General features: G+C 33.1%; 2 protein-coding genes across 7 annotated transcripts; one reads left to right on the top strand and one right to left on the bottom strand.

The window, feature by feature from the left end:
* The first annotated feature begins 11,238 nt into the window (after positions 1 to 11,238).
* On the top strand, positions 11,239 to 12,491 carry LOC7460781 (uncharacterized). Its single transcript, XM_052456316.1, has one exon. The coding sequence runs from the start codon at positions 11,341 to 11,343 to the stop codon at positions 12,133 to 12,135; it is 795 nt and encodes a 264-aa protein (XP_052312276.1). The 5' UTR covers positions 11,239 to 11,340; the 3' UTR covers positions 12,136 to 12,491.
* A 397-nt stretch (positions 12,492 to 12,888) lies between these two features.
* LOC7492397 (AMSH-like ubiquitin thioesterase 2) lies at positions 12,889 to 16,909 on the bottom strand. Of its 6 annotated transcripts, none has more exons than XM_024610354.2 (9): positions 16,582 to 16,908; positions 16,049 to 16,281; positions 15,787 to 15,876; positions 15,069 to 15,131; positions 14,892 to 14,966; positions 14,701 to 14,763; positions 14,205 to 14,257; positions 13,261 to 13,410; positions 12,889 to 13,145 (listed from the first exon to the last, which is right to left on the bottom strand). In XM_024610354.2, exons 2-9 carry the CDS (start codon positions 16,238 to 16,240, stop codon positions 13,124 to 13,126), a joined length of 708 nt encoding a protein of 235 aa, XP_024466122.2. In that variant the 5' UTR covers positions 16,241 to 16,281; positions 16,582 to 16,908; the 3' UTR covers positions 12,889 to 13,123. The 6 variants fall into 6 exon arrangements, with proteins under 6 accessions (XP_024466122.2, XP_024466124.2, XP_052312277.1 ...); XM_024610356.2 differs by having other exon boundaries at positions 12,889 to 13,410; positions 16,049 to 16,116; positions 16,219 to 16,281; positions 16,582 to 16,902; XM_052456317.1 differs by lacking the exon at positions 15,787 to 15,876 and having other exon boundaries at positions 16,582 to 16,909.
* Between the last annotated feature and the right edge of the window lie 635 nt (positions 16,910 to 17,544).

The following is a 17,544-nucleotide window of genomic DNA, read 5'->3' as shown; positions in this document are numbered from 1 at the left end:
GTATATTCTCCACCTCTGTCACTTCTCAGCTTCTTCAATTTATATCCACTTTGCAGCTCTACGAATGCTTTAAATTTTTTGAACACATTGAGTGCACCAGATTTGTTTCTAAGGAAGTATACCCAGCACATTCTTGAGTAATCGTCAATGAATGTGATGAAGTACCTGTTCCCTCCCACAGATTCATTCTGCATTGGTCCACACAGATCAGTGTGGATTAATTCCAGTGGATAGCTTGCTCTCCACGCTTGCTCTTTGTCGAATTTCTCCCTGTGATGCTTGCCTGATGCACAGCCTGCACACACATCTTCAACTTCTGTCAGAACAGGAAGTCCACATACCAGCTCTTTCTGTTGCATCTTCTTCATGATGGAAAAATTCAAGTGTCCCAGTCTTTTATGCCACATCCAAGAGTCCTCAGTCACAGAAGCTTTCCTTGCTGCAGGTGTGATGGATTCAAGTGAAAGTGGAAAGCATCGATTTCCTTCCATGGTCACTATTGCAATAACATTGTTGAGGCTTTCATCATCAAATATCACTTCTTTGTTACCTCCAAAGAGGATATAATAACCATGCTCCATCATCTGGCCTACACTCAATAAATTTTCATCCAATCCGGGAACAAGCAGTACCTCTTTTATATATCTTTTTCCATGCTGAGTTTCCACAACCAATGTGCCTTTTCCAGTTGCTTGCACAAGATCTCCTGAGCCCATCTTTACTTTGCAGGTCACTGATCTATCGATGTTGATTAGTTCAGATTCTTTAGAGGTCATGTGGTTGTTGCAGGCACTATCCACAAACCATACCTTTCTTTCTTGCAGACTTGCAGAGTGGCAAGCATAGAACATTGTTCCAGTGGATACTCTCTCTTCTTTTGCATAATTTGCTAGTTGTTTGTGACTGTGACTTTCACAATCTTTTTCAATGTGGCCAAACCGATTGCATCTTCCACATCTTGGTTTTCCTTTGTGTCTGCACAAGCCAAAATGTTGCTTTTGGCAAACTTGACACATTGGCTTTACACTCGCTTGACTACTTCCCCAAGCAGTGCTGTTCCAGTTAGAATTGTTGTAGGTGTTTAAGTTTCTGTTTGGAAATGAATTTGATCCCTTCCTGTCTTGTGGTTGCCATCTTTGAGAAGGTCTGCCATGAAAAACCTTGTGTGAGCTGTAGGCTTGATTGTTTCCAACCTTTAAGCTGCTAAAGGCTTTCTCTGTTCCTGTTAGCTTATCCCTATCATCATGTAGGTCCTCCCTCTTATCATAGACTTTAACAGAAGCAATGACTTCTTCTGCTCTCAGAACATCAAGATCTCGTGTCTCCTCAATGATTGACACAATGGACTTATATCTTCTGCTTAGACTCATTAGCAGTTTCTGCACAATTCTGTTTTCTGATACATCTTCTCCTAATGATTTCAGGTTATTCACCGTTGCAAAGAATTTAGCTAGATATCCATCTAGGCTTTCATTTTCTGACATTCTCAAGTATTCAAAGTCAGCTCTCACAGCTTGAAGTTTTACTGCTCTAACCTTTTTGTCTCCTCTGAATTCTCTGCTCAAGATGTCCCAAGCTCCTTTTGCAGTCTTCTCATTTCTTATGCGTGGGAAAAGGTCATCTGTTAATGCTCCTTGTATTAGGCTTAATGCCTTTGCATTCTTGATTTTATCTTCTCTGGATGTAGTGGATGTTAGCAATGTAGTTTGCTCAGCTTCACTCTCTTCATCGCCTGATCCAATTGCAACCTCAGGTGATTGATGAGATTGTATTCCAGCTTCTATTACGTCCCATAGATCGAATGCTATGAGGATTGTCTCCATCTTTACAGCCTAAAAATCGTAGTTTGTGCCATTGAACTGTGGAGTTCTTAAATCTCCTCCATTAGAGCTTGATCCTACCATTTTTGAGTAATTAACAGTTTAATCAATCTGTTTTTCACAGCTTACGCCCCTCTTAGGAATCAGTTTTCAAGCTCTGATACCATGTTTGTTTTCTTGACAGTATTTAGAAGAGAATTGTATTCTCGTTTTGCAGAGAAGATTGAGAAGAATTTTCATAGTTTTCATTTATGCAGCAACTCTGCTTTTATACACTTTGCATGTAACTGATTCCATTATCTTAGGAATCAGGATCATCTCATCCATCCATTAATGAAGGGCTACGATTCTTACAAATGTAAGAAACGGTTGTAACAGAAAGAAACAGAAATAACTGACTATAACTGCCATAACTGTCTTAACTGCTTCTTTAACTGTTTTAACAGAATTTCTTCCATTCCTTCATTCTTCTCGCTACAGCCTACTGTGTCTTCAAACAATCTTCAGCTTACTTCTCTGACATCAAAACAAGTAATCAGCTTACCTTTCAACATAATGATTCTTCGCCAACAGGAACTGGAGGTAAAGAGCCTGAACTGGAGGTGGAATTTGTTCTAACTGGCAAAGGAAGCAGCTCATTCGATGAAGAACCCGGCGGCGACTCCCCCACCGAGTTCGACATTTTCCTAATCTTCCTACTTATAATGAATTTTTCCTCTCTCTCTCTCTCTCTCTCTCTCTCTATATATATATATATATATATATATATATATAATTTTCTTTTCTCTCCCCTCTTTCCTAATGGAATTTTAGGTTTCTCTCAAATGCTTTCACAAAATATTCTATAAGATTTTCTATGGTAATCAAACAAGTTCTTTCTTGTTATTAATTTCCACCCATGCATGCATGCATGCGAAGAAAGGCAATCTCATTAACCCAAGACTATTATTTTCTCAATTTGCTAATCAAAATCTGAAGATGCCCTTATAGGCTACACATAAGAAATCTTGAAAATGTGCTTGCTGATCATCCCAAGTTAAGCACAGTCAAACAAGGAATCTATCTATCAATCTATCCTAAACCCAAGAAGACCAAGCGAAGATGTTTACGAATCAAATAGGGACAAAACAAGAAGAAGAACCTGGAAATGTGTGTGAGAGAGAGAGTAATCAAGATTGATTTGCAGAATGCGTTGATCGATCCCATGAAAAGCGTAAAAGGCCTTTCTAAGACAGATGATTTTTATTGCTCTTATCTTGTCTTTCATATGATTGCGCTCCCTCTCTCTCTCCTCTTTCAGGCACTTGGAGGCACGATTTCCGTTAATTCTATTTTCTAACCACCACTCTTTCTTTATTTGTTTTTTAATATAGTATATATATTTTTGTACATAAATCTCTTTCCTTGAGTCTCGGGTTACCGCGCATAATTAAATAGGGTTGGCCCAAATGATGAAGCGATTATGGGTCTCAAAATAGTTATTGTCAAGATATCAAATGCCCTACTTCTATCACATGTCTAGAGAATAAAGAATAGAGAATAAAATGATTAGAAAGTTGTTAATATTGTTAGACAGTTAAAAAAATCTATTACTGTTGGTTAGATTACGTAAACAAGCTTCTAATCATAGTTGATATAAAAGAAATGTAATGGTATTAGTAAACTGTGAATAAGAAAAGAATGCAGAAGTCTTTTCTTCTTCCTCTACACTGCAGAATTTCTCTCTGCTTCTATTCATTTCTCTATTCATCTTTGTGAAAATCTTGCTAACTTTTCATGGTATCAGAGTTTAGAATTCTTAATATCTTGTGATCTTGTGATCCTTTGCTTCTAATATCTTGCTAATCTATGTTTCTGGCATTATTATCTCCTTATCCAAACAATTCTTTCATAATAATCAATCTGTCTATTATCTGTTTGATATATTATCAAACTGAAAAATTCTTCTTCAAATCTTCAACTTCCTGCAAGATTCTTCCTTCTCAATCTTTGATTCTCTTCTTTTCTATCTCTTGCACTCTAAAACTAGTGACTACTTCTCAACTTCAGATTGTTCAATCTCCTATTACCTGTTTGCTTTCTACGGTTTCTACTGTTGTGACAGTCAAGCTTGATGATACAAATTATCTCATATGACACTTTTAGATGTAAATTCTCCTTGAGAGTCATGGTATTTTAGGATTTGTTGATGGCTCAAGAAAGTGTCCAAATCGATATGATGCAGATTCTGATCTTGAAGGTGTTGAAACTGATGATCATCTGATCAGTTTGCTGATATCCTAACTAAAGGTCTTTCCAATCCTTTATTTCGACATCACTGTTTCAATCTTATGCTTGGTTCCTCCAAGCATATGATTGAGGGGGAATGTCAAGATATCAAAGGCTCTACTTCTGCCACATGTCTAGAGAATAAAGAATAGAGAATAAAATGGTTAGAAAGTTGTTACTATTGTTAGACAGTTAAGAAAATCTGTTACTGTTGGTTAGATTACGTAAACAAGCTTCTAATCATAGTTGATATAAAAGAAATGTAATGGTGTTAGTAAACTGTGAATAAGAAAAGAATACAGAAGCCTTTTCTTCTTCCTCTGCACTGCATAATTTCTCGCTGCTTCTATTCATTTCTTTGTTCATCTCTATGAAAATCTTGCTAACTTTTCAGTTACATCCCATGAAACCCCTTTTTTTTCTTTTTTTTCTTTTTTCTTTCCTCACTGAAATTGTGAAATAAGGTTTGATATTTTAAGGCAGTCTGGATCAAAATAAATAACGAGTTTTCGGATTAATTTAAATTAATAAAAATAATATTATTATGATAGGATATGTTTTTCATATTCTTGGTATGTATGTATGTATGTATGTATGTATGATAGGATATGTTTTTCATATTCTTGGTAACTCTAAAGGCTACATCCAATGATTAAAGAGACTTATCCTTGCAATTAATTTCTTAAATTTTTATTTTAGAGAAGGTACATGTTCAAAACAATTAATTTATGAATAACAGTTATTAAAATTGTTTGAAAAAATATAATTTTATTAATTTGACGTGTAATATGAGGATGTCACTTAATGATATTCTAAAATCTAGGATGTTTAGGAATAGGGTTCTTTAGTGGTTGGATTATAGATTAATTAATTGTTTATTCAATTAAATCCACTCTCTATAGTAAAATAAGATATCTCTTTATGAAAGGCTCTCGATACCTACAAAAAAAAAAAAGAGTCTTATTTGGATGGATTTGGAGAAAATCAAATGCTTAAGTTAATATATTTGTAGAGGAAAAGTGTAATGAATATGCTAAAGAGCATTAAATTCTAAGAATAAAATTGTTTGTTCTTCTTTTGGTATAAAATTAATGCTTTGTAAGAAGATGATATATATATATATATGTTTGAGAATGAAAATTTAAATTTTTTACTTGGATGATTCGTGCAGTATTTATGCCTTGTGCACCTTGTCTTTTTGCTTGAGGAAATCATTTTATCCTTGTAGTATTAATGATAAATAAATATTTATAACACAAACATTAATTATGAACAAATATCATTTACATTGTATTAATGAGATGAAAATTTGGCAAGTCATAGAAAGACTCTTATACACCTAAAGACGGGTGCACATTGAGTAGGGTCTAGGAAAAAAGAATAAGTATTTGATAAAAAAAACTTTTAAGGAGAAAAGTGTTGGGTTCATGTCACAAACTCAGGTCTAACAGGAGTTAGAACACGCGTTGGGCCCAAGAATGTTTGGCAACGTGCTTAGGTTCAGGTGCGAGGTCTAAGGCCATGGTGTGTTGAGCATACACTCAGCGCCTAGGATCGAATGTCATGCTAAAGCCTATATGGGCGCTAGGCGTAGGCTAGCACTTGGGCTCGGGTGTGTTACCTGAGCTTATAGGGTGTTGGTCATACACCTAGCGACTGAGCTCAAGTGTTACATCCAAGTCCACAGATGTTGGTGTGTGCCTGGTGCCTAGGCCCATGACCACGATTTAGGTTCAAATCATGTTTTCAAAGTCCCTTCAGGGCCTGGGTTATAGTTAAAATAGGTTTGGGCCAATTAAAAAGTATTTTTCTAAAAATAATGATAAATCATGTTTCATCAGTAACCTTTCAAGTCTTTATGGTATTTTTACTGTGGAAACTTAAAAAATATACCTATTTTTTCTCCATGTAAGGAAAAAAAAAAGGATATCTCTAAAACTTCTCTCTAAGACATTTTATTTAACATTTGAAGTTTCACTCTCTAAAACTTCTCTCTACGACATTTTCCTAAGATGTTCTGACATGAGTGTATTATTGGTGGAAAGTAATCACGTGGAGTGTTTGGTCTTGGCATGGAGCGTGCTAACTTAGCGTGAAATGAAGTTTAAAAGGATTCATCTTAAAGTAATCTACACATACGTAGCATTCTTTGTAGAGATAGGATCCGATGAAAGGGAAACATATAGCTTGCATTAATAACTTTACATTTAGACCAGGAACACCAGAAATTAAAGGTTTTATAGGGGGTCAGGATCAATTAGGATCAAGCTAAGGACTAGGGGGTTGATGCCCGTCCACTAGAGAACCTTGGATTACTTAAGGTTGTTGAGGGCATTGAGGAAAGTACCTTGACCACTAAACAAATTGCTAGGGATAACAATAAACATGGAGTGGGGTACCTGACCATAATCCCCCATAAATCGGAGACGATTAGCAAACAAACTAAGGGTTTAAAGTATCTCATGATGTGCGGTTTAAAGTACTAGAAAAAACTAGCACAAAAGAGAAAATATATGCAAAGGTAATCATACAAATATTAACAGAGGATGATGATTGGAAGACTCAATTTAGACAATATCTTCTCACAAGGAAATCTTTTCATAGAATTTTAACCATGGGGTTTACATAGAACTCCTCCGACTTGATCAGAGTATGCTCAGAAAATCCTTAACCCAAAGGAGTTCTCCACTACTTTTAGTTTTTGCTTATGTCAAAACCAGGACTAGTTTTGACACCTGGAAATGTTGTTGTGGTGTGCAAACTATTACTCAGCCCTTCTAGGTATTTTTTTAGAGTTCATGGTTGTCTCATTGAAGGCTAGAAGGGATTTTATGGCTAGGCTACCCTTGTAGAAGAAGATGTAGGTCTCATATTCAAAAGTTTCTTCTTTCTTCTTCTTTTTTTCCTATTATTCCACCACCATTTCCTCCTTTATTGTTTCTTTTTTTTCTTTCTTTCTTATTTTCTATATTTCTCTCTGTTTCTCTCTCTCTTTATTTATTTCCCTTTCTTTTTTTCTATTCTTTCCACTCTTCTACCCTATTATTCCTAGTTCGGAAAGGGTTTTGGGGATCCTTTTTATAGCTAAAAATAGAAATCTTTGGGTCTTTTTGCTGGCAAGATCAACACCCTTAATCTTTAAGAAGCCATCACAATCATTCTTTAAAATTTTTATTTCTTTTTGCCTAAATCCTAGGCTAGTAAAGTGGCGAGCTCATATGTCTATAGTTTTTGAATGGTAGGGACAATGATTGTTTTGTTGTTGTTGTTATAACCAATTTGGGGTTGAAAATTGCAAGATTCTAGCTTGGGATTACAAAGAGTGTTTTAATGGGAGGGTTAGGTATGTTATTTGTCTTGATTGCTGAGGGATAAAGGGCATAAAGAAGGCATGAAGAGTGGTACTAGGTAAGATTGACTCTTGTGAACTGGTTGGGTAGGAAAAGAAGACACTGAATAGTACTATCTAAAATAACATCGTTTCTTTCTTCTTCTTCCTTATTGAAACATCATTTCTTATGAAACTCACTATTTATTTTTTAAATTGAGCGATGTCATTATTGTCTTGGGTTAATTTAGGGTTTTGGATTGAAAATAAACGACACCGTTTTAAATAGTCTAATTTAGACTTGGAACTTTAAAGCCTTTTTTTATTTTAATCCTTGGTTTATGCACATGTTCAATTCAGCTCACAATCGAACCTTTTCCTTTAAGTTTTTTTTTTTTTTTCAATTTCACTCATGTTCCAACTTGATTTGGTCCCCATATTTTTACACATCTTACAGTGTAATTCTTGGTCCTTTAATTTGTAATTTTAGCCAAATTGACTTTTAGTTTTAAATTTCTTTTCAATTACATCCTTGTTCGAACAAAAAGAACCCTTTTACTTTTAATGCCTTTTTATTTTAATCTTTGATCCTTTAATTCTTTTTTCTTTGTTAAATTAACTCTAAATTTCAATTTCTTCTTCAATAAAGCCATTGATTGAATTAACACGACCATCAAACTTTTCCACATTTTTTATTTTGGTCCCTAGTCTTTTAATTCATACAATTCTACCAATTTCAACCTTTTATATTCAATTTTCTTTTCAATTAAACCTCTAATTGTCCCTCAAGATTATCCTTAGCCTTTTGTAATTGTTCTGTCCAGTCATTGCTTTTTGAAAATTCATTATTTGTCTAATTTTATCCCTAATTGTGTTTTTCACTTTTTTTTAATTATCTTTTAATAGTTGTTTTTTTCTTCAAAAATCTGCCAAATTTTACCTATAAATTTGTTAATGCAAATTCTTTGTTTTTACAAGGGGTAAATTTTAGGTGATGACACACCGTGTCATTATCTTTTCAGGTTCAAGTTAAACCCGGACCCCAAGTCAGGTTTTGAGTCACCAAATTTCAAAACCAACTCATTAGTTCAAGCTAGATTTAACAACTATGGTAATAATATCATTTAGGGAAGCAAAATCCCTAAATTGGAGATGATTCAACAATGTGCTAATAAGAAAGAAACAAAGAGATTGTTATTAATGGAAACAAAACTATAATTATATTTTAAAAAAAAAAACTAAATAAGATATTGATTTCACATAGATTATGGAAGAAAATACTATGGATTGAAACAATGTTTTCTTTTTATTTATTTATTTTTGTAAAACATTTTCTATTTTTATCTCTATTTTTTTAATTTCATCCATATACATTGCATTTACTAGGATTTGAGGATGATAATTTATTTTTATTAGCTTGCTATGAAGTTCTCGTGGTCTTGAAAAGGATATAATGACATTATGTTGCTACTCAATTTGGTATAATAAAATTCAATTTTATTGTTTAAAAGTAATTAAAATTTCAGGGATCAAATTTGACATAAAAAGCATATTTTTTTTCTTTTTATTAATAGTTCATGAGGTGCGCTTTTTTAAAATTTTGGTCCTTTGTTTTTTATAATTTTTAGTTTTTGTTCAAAACTTTATTTTTTTTATTTTTAGTCTATGAGTTTGAGAGATGATAAGAAAAGTTACTGAAAAATAGGAAAGGAGAGATTAAGTTGTCAGCTGGCCACTTTTTGGCTATAAAAAAGGCAATTTTGGTTTTTATTGTTTGATGGATTAATATAATTGGGTTCTGTATGACGAGAAAAGTACTATTTAGATGTTTTTAATCTTTCATCTTGCTAGAATAAATAGACTAGGCTTCAAAAATTCTTTTTGATTCGGGTTAATTTTTATTGTTTGATGGATTAATAGGTGATTTAATGTTAAAAAAATGAGTTTATTAAAGTCTATACGATCTTTCTTGGATGTCTTCAAGTGAAAAAAATATTGAAAATGAGTTTTTTGGACCCTAAGAGTCAAGCCTTGACTTTTCGGTAGCCGAAATGTGGAATAGTAAACGACACCTCGTTTGCCTATACAAACAACACATCAACCACTCAATTTAACAAAAACATTAAAGAGTGCTAAAATTATCAAAGCATAAATTTTTTATATTTTTATTGAAACTTGCTTTTTTATAGTTCTGATGAGGTTTTATTTATAAAACAATTATGTTGATAAATAAATATTAAAAAACAACAGAGAAATTGCATTAATAATATGAATGAGTGCCTTTTTATCCTTATTTCAAATGATTCAATTTTTTATATATATTTATTTAATTGCTTTCAATTTTTATTTAGTTAATAACATAGCTCAAAAAGCTATATTTTTTTTGTTAGAAACAATATATTTATAAGAAAATAAGGAGTTATAATTAAAAAAAAATGTTTCAATATAATTTAAATTATTACTTTTTTAACAAAAAAAAATTTCATGTAATTAAATAAAAAAAATTTAAAGAGCTTCTCGTGACACGAGATCATATATCTTCATTTATATTTATCTCTTAACTTCGTGACATAGTTTTTAATTAATGTTAAAAACTTCTTTTGATATTTATTTTCTCATATTATAATTCTAGATTTATTTTATTAAACACATGTCAATTTTTTGCAATTGACAAAAAGCCAGTATATTTTTTTTCATATTATAATTCTAGATTTATTTTATTAAACACACATCAACTTTTCACAATTAACAAAAAGCCAGTACATTATTTTTTTTTTCATATTATAATTCTAGATTTATTTTATTAAATACACATCAACTTTTTGCAATTAACAAAAAGCCAGTACATTACTTTTTTTCATATTATAATTCTAGATTTATTTTATTAAATACACATCAACTTTTCGCAATTGACAATTATAATTTTAGATTTATTTTATTAAATACATATCAACTTTTTGCAATTGACAAAAAACCAGTGCATCATTTGTTTTTCTAGATTTATTTTATTAAACATAGATCAACTTTTCGCAATTGACAAAAAAACAGTACATTATTTGTTCTTCGTATTATAATTCTAGATTTATTTTATTAAACACACATCAACTTTTCACAATTGACAAAAAGCAAGTACATTACTTTTTTTTCATATTATAATTTTAGATTTATTTTATTAAACACACATCAACTTTTCTCAATTAACAAAAAGTCAGTACAATACTTTTTTTTCATATTATAATTCTAGATTTATTTTATTAAACACACATCAACTTTTAACAATTGACAAAAAACCAGTGTATTATTTGTTTTTCTAGATTTATTTTTATTAAACATACATCAACTTTTCACAATTAACAAAAAGTCATTATTTATTCTTCATATTATAATTCTAGATTTATTTTATTAAACACACATCAACTTTCAATTTTTTACAATTGACAAAAAGCCAATACATTATTTGTTTTTCATAATATAATTCTAAATTTATTTTATTAAATACATATCAACTTTTTACAATTGACAAAAAGCCAGTAAATTAATTTTTTTATTAAAAAAAGTGACGAAACGTTGGTCAATAATTTGGTACTTCTAGTAATTTGGACTAGATTGGAAAGTGGTGAAAGGTTCTTAAAAAAAATTGTAAGAAGTCAACAAACACGCTTACTTGCGGGGGACACAGGTAAACTCCAAGAATAGTCGATGGATCGAAAGTACTAACGATATTTCGGGATACCCACAGAACAAAGCGGCACTCGGCTTCTTACGCGCCTTTTCATTTTAGTCTTGGTCAATAAATAAAACTGGCTCCATCTACCTACCTCTATTTATTTATTGAAAGATTAAAGTACGGGCCAACCTCTTTCTCTTTCGAACAAGAAATTGAATTCCTAGAGAGATAATTGAATTTTTCCGAGTGGTTGAGCAATGCAGGTGAGTCCGAAGGTTAATGAACGCTCCATTACTGCAGCAACCGAGTCTGCAGAAAATGAGCTGTTTTCTTACGACAAGAATCCACATCCACCACCAGTAGTGCGAGATCAAGAAGAAGAAGAAGAAGAAGAAGAAGAAGAGTTTAGTTTCTTATGCACAAACCCATCGGGATCGCTGATATCAGCTGATGATATATTCCAAAACGGCCAGATCAGGCCCATTTTCCCTTTATTCAACCGAGATGGCGGTCCCCTGTTCATTGATGATGATAAAGCAGCAGCAGCAGGAGGAGGAGGTCCGTTCATGTTCGTGGAAGAACGCAAAGAAGCTGAGGGACCGTGCTGCGTGTGGACAGGGGGTAGCAAAGCCTTGCCGGATCAACAGACATGCAGGAAGAGCAACTCCACGGGGTTCTCGAAGCTAAGGAGGTTTCGAGAATTTGTTCTTCGAAGTAACAGTGATGGAAAGGATGCCTTCGTCTTCTTAAATCATGAAGATTCTACTTCTAAACATCTTTCAACAACAACAGCTGCTACTTCCGAAAAGATAGGTACTGAGAAGAAGACGAAGAAGAAGGATGTGGTGGTTGTGAAGAGAAAAGAGCAGAGCAGTAAAAGGGTGTCTTCGTCGTCGTCGTCTTCGTCGTCGTCAGCACACGAACTGCATTACCTGAGGAACAGAGCGATCAAGGATGGGGATAAACAAAAATCATATTTGCCATACCGGCAGGATATCTTTGGTTTTTTCACTAACGTTAGCGATCTCAGCAGGAACATTCATCCTTTTTAGACTAGTTTCTAAATCTAGAGGTTTGTAAAGTTGAAGTTGATTAGACTTTGGATTTTTTAGGAGTTATGTTAATACTTAATCAACACCTGCTCACTACTCAAGACATAGCTAGTTTGTTAAGAGAGATTGTGCTCCATTATTGGCATCTCTCTTACATGATTACATGAATCCTTCTGTTGAGCAAGTGTTCATCTCTGTTAATAGCCATAACCACAAACAAGTAGACTGTCCAATGTAATGGGGGTTTCGAAAACATTACTGCTAGATGCGGAAGCCAACATTATTAGCAAAAGTTTCTTGAGCCCCTATCAAAACAATTATTTTTATGAGAAATTTGATTTCCATAATTATATCAATTTGACATGAACTGTTTATTAAAAGTGGTCACTGACTCACCGTGAATTGTGTTGTGCTACCTTGCTTAATATGCTGATTAAAATTTAATGATAAATTAATCTTTGAAAATTTAACACTAACTATACAACTCATGCTCGAAGACATCAGTAACTTGATACATCCTGAATATGACATGTTAATATGAATTAACACTCCTGAGTTTAACCATCTCAATGCTCTTACTCTCTCTTTAAATCTAGTACATGGGTCTGCCTGTGTGTCTGAACCTAAGAGCCGAAGGTATAAAAACAATTCAGCAAACAAAATACCAACATGTAATTTGTGATTGAACGCTTTATAAGTTTATACACAGTTTGGAATAAGACACCCCCATTGAAGGTGGCATGAGTCTTGTCATCCAGTAAAAAATATATGTTCATATTCTGCAGGTCAATAAAATCAGGAAAACACTGGGCATAATCTGATCAAGATACACATATTAAAGAGGAAGCATTCATCTCTTGACTTCATGAACAGTCATGAACTCATTATTATGACAGCCAGAAACCACAAACATTAACATCTACATATACTTAAAAAGGAAAGCGCTGATTCAATTCATATATATATCTGCATTCCCCGGTATCATGTCTCAATACCTCAACCCATATTTGCTGCAAGTAGTGGCTAGGGTCATATTAGTGTTAACTTGAACCCTGGATCTGTGCCGACATGCACATGCAGTTGGAGACCAATAAGATAGATCAGCGTAAGTCAAAGATTTCAAACCTCAGATTAGTATTTGTGAATACATTGGCGCAGTGCTCGTAAATGGGGCTCCCATCTGCCGGTTCTCCATGAGGATGAAACCCTGACTCTTCACACTCTTTCAGAACACTCATCCCACCTGGGTCAGATAACCTGAATATTCCATAGCTCCTGCATTCCAAAATTAAGTGGTGCATGGAACTAAATGTGATCCGCTCCACATGGATATATAGAACCATCTGCTTTTGTTTTGTTTACCTTTTAAGCATCTAGGTTTTGCTGGAGTAAACGTTGTTAAACATTAAAGGATTGTAATATTTTATCATGCCAATATTTCTTCTGTTACAGGGAAATATTTTTTATTTCTGCAAATGACATGGCTGATCTTATGTGCCTTGTTCATACTTTGATACCTCGGTAGCTTTTTCTCTTTAAACTTTCTAAACATAATCATAGTTTGTTAGAAAATTAACTGAATCACTAGGTGAAATTGAATTGTACTGATTCGTGATTTGAAATGGACTGGTACATGAATTAGCAAACAGATAATCAATGCCTTGTTTCCTATTGTTTTACCTTCAAAGTGCTCAACTTGAAGATCCGAAAGTAAATTTAGAAATACAAGATTCATAGTTTATGTAGCAATTAGAGAATAAATGCAAAACAGAAAATAAGCGTTTGTCAAGGTGGAAGGTTGGTGAGAAAGGAATGAGTTGATGACACTTGTGCCAGGGATCTTTGGTGAAATAAAGTCAGCAAAGACAAATTAACCTTATGTAACAGATACTAATGTCTACAGTAACATGGACTGATTGTTCATAAATTCTATGAGGAAAATAGAGGGTGTTAATAGAGAATATCTGTGGAGGCTTAAAAAAAAAGCCATTTAAAAAGAATTGGACAACAAAAATGGCCCTGAATAGTGACAGAGGCTAATCATATAGTGCAGTGAATGAATTACACACCTTGACTGATCAGTTGGAGCCATGACAATGGCAAATGCCTCAGGTACCATTGCCTGAAAGCATACAGAAACAACTAAATTAGTCAAATTTTAATTTTAACCTCATCGGCATGCAAGGAAAACAGAGAAAAACTAGATGAGAACTAATAGTAACAATTAGGTACCAGGCCCAATGGATGTTCAGCTCAATAGTTCTGATTCCCCCAAATAGGGGAGAGGGGGGAAGTACAGGTCCTGTGCTTGTCAGCCAAGAACCAAAGCTAGAGATTCCAAGCATATATTCATCAATTGGGTATATTCCATTACTTAGGGTCAAATCTAAAGGTGCTAGTGTAAGAAAATTAAGGCCTTTAATTGTGACAAAACAGAATATTGACCTTGCCAATCTTAAAAATGATAGCTTGACAAGGATCAGTTGAATCTGTGCAGCTCAATCACAGGAACAAGAATGAAAACTACTCAACCTATACTAACAGATCTGCAGGTCAGTCAATTACCTGATATGAAAAGTGAGTATGTAGGTCAATTGATGACATGAAACAGCTTTGAGAAGGATGTGTCTGAAAACAGAACATTATACTTTTAGTTTTAAGAAAAATTTAAAATTTATATAACTTATAATACCATGTTCATGAAGAAATATTTGAGATTACAAGGTGAAAAAACAAATACAGGAAAATAAACATACATGAATCCACCCAACAGGAAAAAGAGAACGTTCATTCTGTATGGCAAAAAACTCTTCCTCTTTTAAAGCCTCGCACTGTCGTCAATGTTATTGGTTAAGAAATTAGGCCATATAAACATCACATCAAATGACATCTTGAACCCAATTAAAAAGAGTAAAAAGGCTCCAGGAGCTCACAGAAGAGGAAGTTGAATCTTGTTTTGGTATTATTAGAGTGGTGACGTAATAGGTTCCATGCTCCTGATTTCATGAGGATAGCATAGAAACGAGATTCAATATGAAATCATCACCTCAAATTAATCTCCACATCTCAGACCAGTATAGCATCAATGATTGGAAACAATGCAAAGCGTGATTACTAGTGACCAGTAATCCCAAAGATTATGAAAACAGACTATCAAAAACAGCAAGAAAATGGATGAGTGGAATTATGAACATGAGCACCAGCTGTAGCACAATGACAACCAGCACAGAAAGGAGTTTAATTAGTGGAAAAATTGGAAGAACACAACCAGCTAGTCAAGATCTCTATAACAGCATGCATACATGATAAAAGTGGTGGATTATACCCCAGCAAAAGTGGTTGGGGGGAGTTGGGGCTGTTACACCATAAATGAAATAGATATTGAGTGCAGATTTTTACGTGAGATTATGCAATTGGAAAGAGGTAGCAATTCTTTGAAAATAGCAAGGAGAGGAACAACAGAAAAATTTATAAATTAAAGGAGTTCATTTAGAACCCAATTAGAATAAGACCAAATATGTGATGTGCAAACCAAAAGCAATCATTAACATTTGTTAAAATGCCTAAAGACTAAATGCGATAAGTTTTTTTTTTTTTAAAAAAAGAAAGCATTTCAGTTGCAGAGAGTATGAACAAAAACATGATTCTTACAAGGAAAGCACCAAGAACCCCACATGTTTCAAGATCCTTCTCTGTGTTTTCTCTAGCAAGTTCAAGAAAATCCTCCATCAACAGTGGCGACTAATAAAATAACCAAATCATCAAGTTGTCCAATATAAAGAACTCCAGCATAATCTAGTTCTAGGAAACAGCAAATACTGCAACAACTTTGAAGATTATGTAATATACAAGAAGAATATAGCAATAATGAAAAGACCATTTGTACATGGAAGGAGAGTTTCAATAATCTTACTATGTGTACATCTTGCAAGACCCCGGATGCTGATGGTTGATTGCATGAGCTTTGATCTGAATCAGCAACTGGTATAAGTGAAACATGAGCATATTTAGGTGCTTTCTCTACACATGAGAGTATAGGACATGGAGAAGTCTGAGTAACAGTGTGAACGGTGATATGCTCACATTTGCTGTCTGTCTGAGTCATGTTTTGGCAGAGAGATTGAAGTGTGTACTTACAAAGAGCGGCTAAAATCCAACGAATACAAAGATGCATGTCAGATTCATCCTCATCCATGATATGGTACAATTCCAAAATGAAAAATATTTTGATCATTTTGCAAATCATACCAAGAAAACAGTGTTTTGAACTCAAAATTCAATTCAATTCAATTCTTTAAGACTAGAGAATTGTATTCATAGCAAAACATAACCAAGCATGATTATTTAGAGTTCCATGAGTCTGCTGAGAAATTATTATGTATCAGAGAATTAAGAAACAAATGGGAACAACAAGACAAGAAACGAGGTTTAGAAGAAGATCCATACCTCAAACGTTAGTTGTGTCTCAGTTTGCTCTGGTTATATATACCTTTTATATCGATCGAACAGAATATTTTTCTGCGATTCTGACATGAAGAAAGAGAGAAACAAGCACAGGGAAGAAGGAAAGCATCCAAATAATCTTTTCCTTGGGCGAGTTTAGTGCATTGTTGTTAAACCGACCCCGCTTAGTGGATTGATCTAATAAATTTGAGATTCGGAATTTGATTTGGATTGCATTTTATATTAACTCCACAGAAATTTTTCCTACTAGATTTTTATCGAATCAATAATTAAAATTAAAAAAAAAAGTTGTTATTTTTAATAAAATAATTGATCTAAATTAATCAAATAATAAAAAGGCTAATACGATTACCCAAACTTTTTTTTGGATAAGATTTTAAACCATATCTAAGAATGTGAAGGCTCTTGCTTGGCCACGCGTTCCACGACTGGATGTAGAATCAAAAATATAACAATAATAATTAAAAAAATGTTTTTGCTAATTTTTATTGATTATGCTGGCTGTTTTTAAAAAACATTTATTTTTTTGTTGACATTTAATTTTAATTAAAATTTAATTTTTAAATCTTTGTTGATTGATTATGTTTTTTTTTAATCTTTAATAAAAAAAATAAGAGATTTGTTATTCCATTAACTAATTCGCCATTTAATAATTATATAAGTGTTGCAACTTAAAAACAATTGTCAATTAATAAGGTAATGAATTTGTTGATGTTACATATTTGATGGCAATAATTTAGCATCTAGACATTAAAATTTCAACAAGTCTGGCCCATTATTTAAAAATCTTTATGATAAAACAAATTTAATTTATTGGATTTGGACCTAAAATAAATTAAAAATTCAATCCAAAATACATTTCATGGTTCTTACTTTAACATCATTCTAAATAAGGGTATTTTAAGTAATTTTCATATTAGTTTTTCTAAAATATAATTTAGATAA

The sequence above is a fragment of the Populus trichocarpa genome, chromosome 10 (genome assembly GCF_000002775.5).
Source record: "Populus trichocarpa isolate Nisqually-1 chromosome 10, P.trichocarpa_v4.1, whole genome shotgun sequence".
NCBI lineage: Eukaryota > Viridiplantae > Streptophyta > Magnoliopsida > Malpighiales > Salicaceae > Populus > Populus trichocarpa.
This window is presented reverse-complemented; position numbering and strand designations above follow the sequence as displayed.